We start from the raw sequence: 10,245 nt of genomic DNA on the forward strand, positions 1-10,245 counted from the left end.
GGGATATTTTGAAGCTTCTTGGCAGTTTTTTTTGTAAAATCAAACTCTTTTTAGAAAATGTTATTGCTGGTATTGTTAATTTGTGAATCATTTAGTCCAGCTTTAATCTGCTCTCCTAAAACTAGCTCCATATACATGCCCCACGTAACATCACATGAGATATAAAGCAAGATTTCTCTTTAGTAGCATTTTTTATTTACACATTTCTATTTTCTGTTTAATTTTAGACAACAGCTGCCTAGATTCACAAAGTTTTAAAGTCCCAGCACAGGATCATCAACTGATTTTCCAAGCAGAGGGATTCGTGTGTTGCAGAAATTGTCTTCCTAGTGACGAATGTCTTCATATAGTCAAAATAAAGCGTTGGCTTTTTGTGGCAGCAAACACTGAAGTGTGTGGGAATGAGTCATATGACAGCTTTTGGCAAACGGCAACGCATGGAGCTACGTTGGCAGCTTTATCAGTGTTGGCCATGTCAGGGAGGCTTCACAAGCTGGCAACTTGTGGCAGCTCCAACACGACTCAAAGGAGACGCACAGCAAGGGTGGAAGATACCCTGATGCGCCACAATCCAAACAGACCAAAGGAAAGAAAATTAAAGTTTTCATTTTTCTCTTTATGTTTCTCAAACTGGGAAGTGTTATGTAATGTCAACTTTTTTAAGCTTTATATCATGTCATGATGTTATTCCCTCATCAAAATCACACCTGGAGGAACATTGTTGTGACAGTGTGCTAAAGGCAGAATACCAGAAAGAGCAGGAGCTTTTTTTTTTTTTTAAAGAAACAGAGGCCAATTTCAATGTGTCAAATTGCTAAGTGACATTTATTTTAGGTCATGTTTCATATGGATGGCATTTTTATAACATTTGAAGGTAATATAGTCACTTGATTGTGGCCCAAAGTACTTGTAAAATACATAATGCCTTCCTTTAATTTAACTGTGTCTGAAACTGAATGCCTTTCTAACTTTTGCCTCAGTTTACAGTTTTTTAATTAATGTTACCAACCCTAAGCTGCTTTTCTGTTAAAAAAGGCTGAAATTGGCATCTTCCCTGATTAATTTCATAGGGTAAGAATAACTGCATAATAATAGAGTTTCATGGGTCAAAAAGGTCACAATATTACCTTCCAGCTAAAAAACTAAACATCAAACAGAGACTCATTTACGCTAAGAAGACGTAAAGTGACTCCGAGATGTTAAAATGGGTCACCTTCGTGGACAAATTTCTTTTGGGTCGAACAGAATAAGTCCTAAATGAAACACTACGACTATATGACCTCCTTTATGGTGAGTTTGGTGGTCAGCGTGTCAGGCGCAGCGCGGCTTTTGTGGGAGGAGACACGACGAGGACGAGGAGGAGGAGGAAGAGGAGGAAGGACGGAGGCAGCGGTCAGGGGCATTACTGCAAACACCAGGGAAGAACAGGCGCGTTGCTCCTCGTCTGCTGCGGGTGGTTTCATGTTGAAGAGGAGGAAAACAGCCATCCTTTCTCACCCCAAAGCGGATTTCAGAGATTCTTCGGAGCAGGATGTGTACTCCGTGCTGCGTCTCGCAGGTGAGGAACAATAGACAGGCGGCTGTCTTCTGTTGTCCACCGGGTGCAAACGCTACAACCAAGCGGCTGTGGCGTCCAGAGCGTTCAGTCTTGTTTACACTTCGTGTCAGCGTTAATTTCAGCTCGACCTTAGCCACTGAGACTACCTATTTCTTCCCTCTCCTCGTGTCTCGTGGGGAATGTTTGCCCGCCAGATGCCCCGATTAACTCATAGCATGAAAGAAATGCATAATTCACGCTGTGGGATCCACTCAGGAACGTCACCGTGGGGATGAGGACAAAGCGAGCCGAGGCGAAGCTAGCTGAAACAGCGCTGTAAACGAGCTACTATCAAAACTAGCTGGACTGGAGGACGAACAATAAGGTTTTCAAAACATACTGGTTCTCGACACGCTCCTCTGGAAGCTGGCTATGAGTTATAAACACCTCTTCATTGTGGATTTTAGTTGTTGCATCTTTTCAACCATCTTCCTGTCGACTCCTAAAACTTCACAGGAAGCTGCTTTTATTCTTTTAGGAGTGTAAATCTGGTTAAAGTCGCGTATTCACACTAAAGTGAAGGGGAAGAGACCTAAAGAGAGCGTAGGGAAAATAATAACACTTCTGCGTTTATATTTAGAAATGCACCAATCTCTCCTTTCCTTTCCGATAACAAGTTCCGATTTTCTTTGTGCTTTGACCTTCTCATTTTTGCCAAGGGAGAAGATTACTCACAATGTCTTTGCACGCATTTGTTTATATGATTGCGATAAACTTAGAAAAAGTGTAAGCGGTACATTTTGTACTTGGATGTTTTTGGAAGCTTTATTTTTCTCCACAATTTGATGTTCCGATTGTAGATTACAGTGGTGAAGAGGTCCAATCCTTCACCTTTTTACCTTAAAGTGTATCATTAATTTGTTCTGAAAACAAATTTTGCAAAATATGTTACAATAAGCTGTATGAAATTTATTTACATTTTGTCTGTGATAACTAGACTGTTGGACTAACTTTTTTTTTTGTAGTAAATATGATTGGACATTGAGCAAAAATCCTAGTTGTACTTCTCAACTTAACTAGCTTTATTCTGAATTACATCAATAAAAGTGTGATTATTACTGTTATAGAAGGAGGTGTGTTTGTATTTAAGTTGTGACAGCTATATTCACAAAAAGACTATGATTACATTTTAAATACTCTTTGTCATTTTTATGGTAATTATTGCCATAAATTCTGAAATTTTAAAATCTATAGCGCCCATCCCTTATTTCTAGGACATGCCAAGACATGTCCAGAGTTCACTGAGATTTAGAGAGGAGAGAACAGGAAGGGAGAACAGATGACAGAGAAGATGCTGCATTATAAATGATTTTCATTTTTAAATGTTGGCAGCCTTTTGGAAATTTCTTTATTTTACAGATTGTTTTAGTAATGTCAGTTATGCTAATAAATAACTGGCTGGAAGCAGCAGGGTAAAACTGAATGCTTCTATTATAGTAAAACTTAAAAAGAAATTGAAATGAGCTAAAATAGGGACGCTTTACAGAACCTTCGATTGGAAATAGGCCACAAAATTCTGATAGGTTTGTCTTTTATTTGAACATAAGATGCTAGTTGGTATAACCTACATTTTCCTCCCTAGTTGTTTTCTGTCATCACAATGTCTCCAATACTCTTTGGGATTTTTAGCATCTCGTCTCATCCTCTAAAATCGGCAGCAATCAAGAGCAGGAAAATTTTTTCAATTGGTCAAACGCATTACTGACATGCAGAGTGGGACTGAATAACACTTGAAATATAATAGCCCTCTCAATATAGCATCCAAGTCATCCTCCATGATAGTAATATTCCAAGGATTTGATTATGCAGCTCTAATTTGTGATTGGATTAAAGTAATTGGAACATGATGCTATCCCTGAATTATGTGAAGAACCCTATAGTATCGGAAACACTTTGTTAAAGCATAAGCAGAGGACTTGTATACCGAGCCTGAGAGTGTTTTCTTTAATGCTTAGTGCCTTTTTTTTTTTTTACAACTACCAGACTGATACTGACCGCAGGGTCACTGCTGCTGCTGCATTGGTCTGGGCAGGAATTTAATTACACATTCACCCCTCATCTAAGGGGGAGCTTACTTCCATTTCCTGTGCCTTTCAAAGAGCCGGGATGATGGAAAAGGGGCAGGATTAGGAGAAAATGAAGGGCAAACAATAAGACCGGTTGAGAGTTACTGCACGGGGAGTGTACTAATCCCTGCCACAGACAGCCCATTTGGTCCGTCACCATCTATTTGTGTACTTCTAATTAACTTTTTTCCTCCATGCGTATGTGCCACACTTGAAGTTTTGAGAGGCCCAGCCTGATGTGTGGTCCGGCAATTTCCGCACTGCCTCCAAGGTTGGAAATCGGAGATGGGCGAATGTTGTTGGATTCGAAGTGAGAGAAGAAGTAATGGTGTAGAAGGAGATCTTTGAAATCTGTCACTGAGTTTAGCAGTCTGTGAAATGTTGGAGCGGCAACAGGACCCATGGATGAGCTTCAGCCGGGTGTCCAAAGTGCTGCGGATGTTGGGAGGCAATGCAGGACACGTCTGTGAGGACTGTTAATGCGAAGGTGTGGTGGCCATGGGTGGGCCTCAGTAGTTAGAAGAAAATTAAAGGTTATTCTCTGAGAGTCATATTTTGCTGTTCTGCTCCATCCTCCTTTCATCTCACACTCGTAAACAAACAATTATGTATCCATCTTCTTAATCATAGTGTATCATTTTATTTGTATTCTTAGAAAAGTCTAGATCTCATGTTTAATTTTTATTTCAACTGTATCACCTGCTAATGTATTTCTTTTGAATAGAAAACCCCTTTTTTTGGGCCAGTTGCGCCTTCTTACATATGGGAGGTTTTGATCCCTGCTGAAACAAAACAACAGAGCCAACCACCTGCACATACACAGTATAATCGTATAATACATATAATCACATTTTTACAGTAAAAGTCAGAAAATTACTTTTAGCCCTCGTCTGCAAAGGTTTGTACAAAATGACCTGCTGGTGGTTATGAACTGAGGCATGACAGGCGCATGCCGTGCCATGGGAGTTGGCTCGTTTTGCCTTGAAATGTCCTTAAATAAAACGAGTGTTTTCCACTTTTAAATGGTTGGACGTCTCTTTTGGAGGACAAAACACATTTGCTATTTTTCTGTCATCAAGGTTGGTCAAAAGTAACCAAACCTATTTAATTTAAAGGTCCTTTATCACTAAATCTAACTCTTTAACAAACACGTGTTTTCATTTAGTTTGCAGCTCTCTTTGAGGAAAGACGGACAGATATTTCAATTAGTTTTTGTGATGTAACAAAATCTGCAGAGTAGTTTTCCTCACCCCATTGTTTTATTGCCGTAGCTTGCGGGATTTACGATTCCCGCTGTCTTAACACGGGCATGACATGCCGTTAGTCTTCAGCTAACTCTCAGGAATTTTTCCTGAAGTCAGCAGCGGCAGGGGTTTGTTTTCCCAGTGGGACATTACTGCCAGTCCTTCATTCCTGCAGTGTCTGTCTACTATCTGATGGCACAAATGATGTCTACGGTACTTTACTTTCCTGTTGGATTTTATGTCTCGCAGTACAAAGAACAACATCAGCCAGAAAAACGTTACCCATGCATCTCTAATTAGCTCTGTGGTGGTGAGTTCACCACCACAGACTGTTCTTTTCCAGTCTGTGTTTTATTTCTTTAGGTTTTGTGTGCACTTTAGTGAGCAAGATCTAAAGTCAGTGATGCAACATAGTGAAATACCAGCTAGCTCTGTCTAATTTGTGGCTTTTCAAGTGGAGGGCTGATAAAAATATTCACTTTGAAGGCGAAACTGGCCTTTGTGTTGGCATAAACACAGCATGACGGTAGGTTTTTCCTGTATCTGTTGATCTCGTATTTTCTCGACTTCCTGTTCTGGTTCAGTCTGTTTCCTTTGTGACAAAGAGTTTCATCTGTGAGGAGTTTCATGATCTTGGCCCTCAGTTATTCCTCTTTACTGTAACTCAATCCTCCCTTTTAGTTCAGCGGTTTCTACTCGCAACAAACTAAAGTTTCCTAGCTGCTGGTTGTATCCAGGGGATCCGTTTGCAAAGAGAGAAGCAAAGATCTCCCTGTGTGTACAGGGAAACAGAGCACTGATACATTTTTGCTGTGTGTATACAGCTGCCTGGATATACAGACAATAGCGGGACTGTATGTGGAGTAATGGAGTCGTATGTTAAAGCTCTTTTTGTCTCGCCTGCGCCAATTTCATTTCACTACTCTGCTGGCTTCCTGCGACTGCCTCCGGCACAAAGCATTGGATGTAATCTGAGAAAATCGGGCGGGTCGGCAGTTTTATCTGAACTTTTGGTCTGGGATGATTCACTGTGACCGTCTTATTACAGATGTTATGAAGTGTTGTCACTTTGAGGCACCATACTTGGTCACATGATGCAGGATAAGTGAGAGTTACTCTTTGTGGTAGTGAAAATATGGCTGCAGGGCTTTGCTGTGTCTGTACTTCTGCTTTTGACAGAGCTCACGTTAGGTGTGAGTCACGTCTTTCCTCTCTGCCATGCTTTTTTTTTTCAGGCCCAGTGTGTTTAGGTGAAACTGAACGGTGTTGGCTTTCTGCTCCCACAGGTCTCCGACCTGTATTTAGCAGTATTTTGACACCTCTGCTTGTTAGAGGAACTGCTAGACGGAGAAGCCCCGTACTTAAATCTGGCTGGGATTTTCAGCCTCGCTGTGCGGACAGTGGCTGACCTGAATTTGTGATAGGTCTGTTTGTATTGTGTAAGCGGTTGCTTCTCTGTGGCTACGTGCTGCACAGCCCAACCCTTCTGAGTTTGACTGAGGTTGTGTTGTTGTTTTTTATCACTTTGATTGGCATTAATAAGGCAGTGAAGAGTAGGAGCATTAGTTACTGTACAGACATACAGTCTGCTGTGTCTTGCAAAAACATCCACATTGGTTTCACGTTCTTTCACATCTTAAGCAAATGTGATAGGCCAACATCAAGAAGACTCAAATTTAGTAGAGGGGAAATCTCCTTTGTGTTTCAAATGGCGTTATCGCTTTTTTACGAATCAGTATAATGGGAGCGAGTGGAGAAGAAGGTGAACTGTGGGAAAAAAAGAGAGAAAAACTCAAAGAGATAATAGTTACCATCCTAGCAACGCGACAAGGTCTGATGAAGGGAGTGAAACACAGCAGTAAGATAAGAGAGAAGTAGACCAAAGTTTGTCTACACTGACTGTATTGTAAGATTTTCTGAGAATCTGTCCTTGGTCTGACTGAAGACAGGCGTGGAAAGAGCTGTGTGAGGGCCGGGCTTGTGCTGTTCAGGATGAATAGCTGCAGCACCATGACAAACGGCTGGGAGGCTGCTGATCATATTTAAGTTGGGGGTTTGAATTGCAGACAGGCCAACCACCTGTCGTTATACTGGTGAGGGGCACTAGCAGTGAGGGAGGCCAGGGGAGTGGACGGCCTGTGAAGTGGGTAAGGTCCACATGGGTTGCTATGGGTACTCCTTCTGCGTCTGGGTGTGGAGGAATTCCTCAAGACTCCCATCTCTCGGATCCCTCTCCCCATTCCCAGAACTGCTCCTCGGTCTGCTCTTTGCCCACCTCACTGTGTGCAATCTGCTGGCGAAACACCCCCCTAGCTAATGAAATCTAAACAATATCAGATCCTAAGTTGTTCTATTTTTTTTCTCTACTTGTATGCAGCCTTTTGTGGTTAATTAATTGCCCATTGAGGGAGACATGCGTCTGCAGCAGAGACTAAAGGCGACAGCTTGCCCTGTTCTGCTGTGTGTGTGCAAATGGAAACCAGGAGGCACAAACATCGAATCAAGGCTAAACTTTGTTCATCCTTCCTTTTTCTGTACTCACCTAATCCTGTTCAGGGTCGCTGGTGCCCAGGGTCACCGGTCCAGGTGTTGATGACCTGCAGATTTCCTTGGCCTTTATTTGACAGAGAATGGACAGGGAAGTGGTTTGTGAGGGAAGATGAAGACATTAGGCAAAGGTCAACTGGTTTTGACTCACACCCGTGACGGTGACATACAGGACTCTGGGCCACATGATCTACGCCTGTGACACCACCATGCCTGGCAGAGAGTTACTTTAACTGTGCTTTTATATGTAAAAGTAATTAAATAGATTCTAAGTTTGCCAGTTTTTCTCTGTTTACGAATTTCTACAGCAGAATAAACCTAACAGTTTAAGGCAGGGGTGTCAAACTCCAGTCCTCAAGGGCCGCTGTCCTGCAGTGTTTGGATGTGCCACAGGTAAAAAACAGTGGAATGAAATGGCTTAATTACCTCCTCCCTGTGTAGATCGGTTCTCCTGAGCCTTGCTAATTCCCTAATTATTCTTTTCAGGTGTGGTGCAGCAGAGGCACATCTAAAAGTTGCAGGACAGCGGCCCTTGAGGACTGGAGTTTGACACCCCTGGTTTAAGGGATGCTTCCTTAAAAATGCTCTTATAGTCAATGGGTCCCAAATTAGATGTCTTTTTTGAGTTTATTTTAGTAAAATAAACACCCTTTTGTTTGGAAATAAAGACAAAGTTCGTATAGTGTCTATTGTGTACATCTGGAGGCTTGTGGAAACGACAGCAGTGAGGATAATGGAGACGACGATTGTACAGACTCAGAGTAGCAGTCCTTTGGTGGGCCGAGCAAATTCGTCAAATAAAATTTTTTTGTCTCCTCCTCTTGCTCTTCTAGTTGGAAAATTATTTGAGTCTTATCTAGTTAAACAGCTGCTTTTGTCTTTACCCCAACTAAATCTTTAATCATGAATTTGTTTCCCTCAGTAACGGCATCTACACCGAAAAGTTCTGTCAGCTGAACCTGGTAGTGTTTGCGTGTTTCCTACTTGTTCACAAGTCAGGACTGATTTTGATTCAGTTCTTCTTCATAATGTCTGCTTTTCAAAGGCTTGAGCTCATCTTTCAGACAAGTTTGTTTTTCAAAACCCTTTTGAATCCGACATATAAAATCTTGTCCATAAAATCTTAGTTTTATAAAATCTTGTCACAGTGTGTAAAAGAAATGCTCTCTCACGATGAGCAGCTGAGACAGAGATGCAGTTTCCCCTGCTTTAACAGAGAAAGGAGACAGTTTTGGTTCTGCTTTCAATCAGGAATCTGTAAAGAGAGCCATCAAAAAGACAGCACTCTGCTCTGCTATGAAAAGCCAGAGCTCCAAGCAACCATGCTGGAGCCCGAGGTGATGGATGGGTAAATAGTTGGACAGGCAGCAGGAAGGCTAACAGGGGGATCTCAGGGCTGGTGAAGCAGGAAGCCAGAGATGGAAAGCTTTATTCCAACAATGTGTAAGTTTTGGTATACATTTGTCAGTCAGGCGCTAGAGGGTTTTTTTTAACACATTAATATGTGTTAAAACATCTCATGAGGTGTAAAAGGGTGCTTTCCTTTTTAAAAAGAAAAAAAAACGTACAAACACAGCAAATTCCTGCTCACGGGACAATGTTCTTGTAATGACACACAAAGGCTTATTAAAAGAAAAGATGAAGCAATCACCAGATAAATATAGTGCTGCCTTGTTTATGCTGGAAACCCACAGGAAGTGCTGACCTCCTGCTGCTCTCGAGTCGTGTGTTTCACAACTTTCCTCTTGTGCAGAATCTTTAAGTGACAACGTTTGAAATTGCATTGAAACCTCCAGAAAGAGTGAAACATTAAAAATGATCCAAGTTAATCTTTTGTTTTTGTGGTTTTTGAATCATAAGTGGATGAATCAGATAGATGTACAGATGGAGATCACAGGGTTGACCTCTTAGCACTGGGTGAGGTGGCTGCAGAAAAAAAAATCATAGAGCGCCTTGCTTTCTAAATATAATACAGAGACTTCTTTTATGCAGTTATCCTCCTCCTATGTGACGGCCTGACAGAGGAAACAGTGCAGGCCTCTGTGCTCGACTGGGTTTTCATTCTCCGTAGTGACGTGCAGAAGAGAAGCGGTTTGTCTCGTGTGGCTGAAACCATGAATGACCAATATGAACAGTCACTTGTGGTTGTATTCAAGTTTACTGTTGGGTAGGAAGATGCTATGACTTTGTATTGTTGGATAATTCTCAGGTGTAAGACTGTGAAAGTGCTTAGAAATGTTTCGTATTTTTCCAGGTTGAATAATACGTCGGTGTTTTCAATCAGTTGTTTTAGTTTGACAATAAAATTGGTTGAAAAAACTCAATTCCCTTCTGATGAACCAAAAGTTGGTAAAAACAGCTTTGCGGCGTTGTGGGCAACTTGGACCCTCTTCAGAGTGTCTGCATGGAGACGACTTGTTCATAAGGGCCACTTATAAACGAGATGCACCAATCAGGTGTTTGTGGTAGATTTCCGGTTTTTGACTTTTGAAAAGCCATTATCAGTTTTTGGATGATTTGATTTCTTTTCTTTAAGAGCTTTATTATGAGAATACATAAGAACAGAGTCACTTTTTAAAACTCTTAAAGACAAAATATCTACACAGTTGAGATTTTAAGCTAGCTTTAGCATGTTATTTTAGCGGTTAGCATAGCCTGGCCACACACACACACACACACACATACATACATATACATATATATATATATATATATATATATATATATATATATATATATATATATATATATATTTTTTTTTTTCCTCCCTCTAGATACACATATATTTTTT

At 41.1% G+C, this 10,245-nt stretch overlaps 1 protein-coding gene across 1 annotated transcript in view; it reads left to right on the top strand.

Annotated features, from left to right (window-relative positions):
• The first annotated feature begins 1,347 nt into the window (after positions 1-1,347).
• The window catches only part of serinc5 (serine incorporator 5), a 23,349-nt gene continuing 14,451 nt past the window's right edge, over positions 1,348-10,245 (top strand). Inside the window, exon 1 of the mRNA XM_015050201.1 lies at positions 1,348-1,558. Within this exon, the coding sequence (XP_014905687.1) occupies positions 1,532-1,558 (27 nt within the window). The 5' untranslated portion in view covers positions 1,348-1,531. The remainder of the gene's footprint in view (positions 1,559-10,245) is intronic.

This window comes from Poecilia latipinna, unplaced genomic scaffold (assembly GCF_001443285.1).
Source record: "Poecilia latipinna isolate Pla-1442-1.1 unplaced genomic scaffold, P_latipinna-1.0 Scaffold979, whole genome shotgun sequence".
Classification (NCBI taxonomy): domain Eukaryota; kingdom Metazoa; phylum Chordata; class Actinopteri; order Cyprinodontiformes; family Poeciliidae; genus Poecilia; species Poecilia latipinna.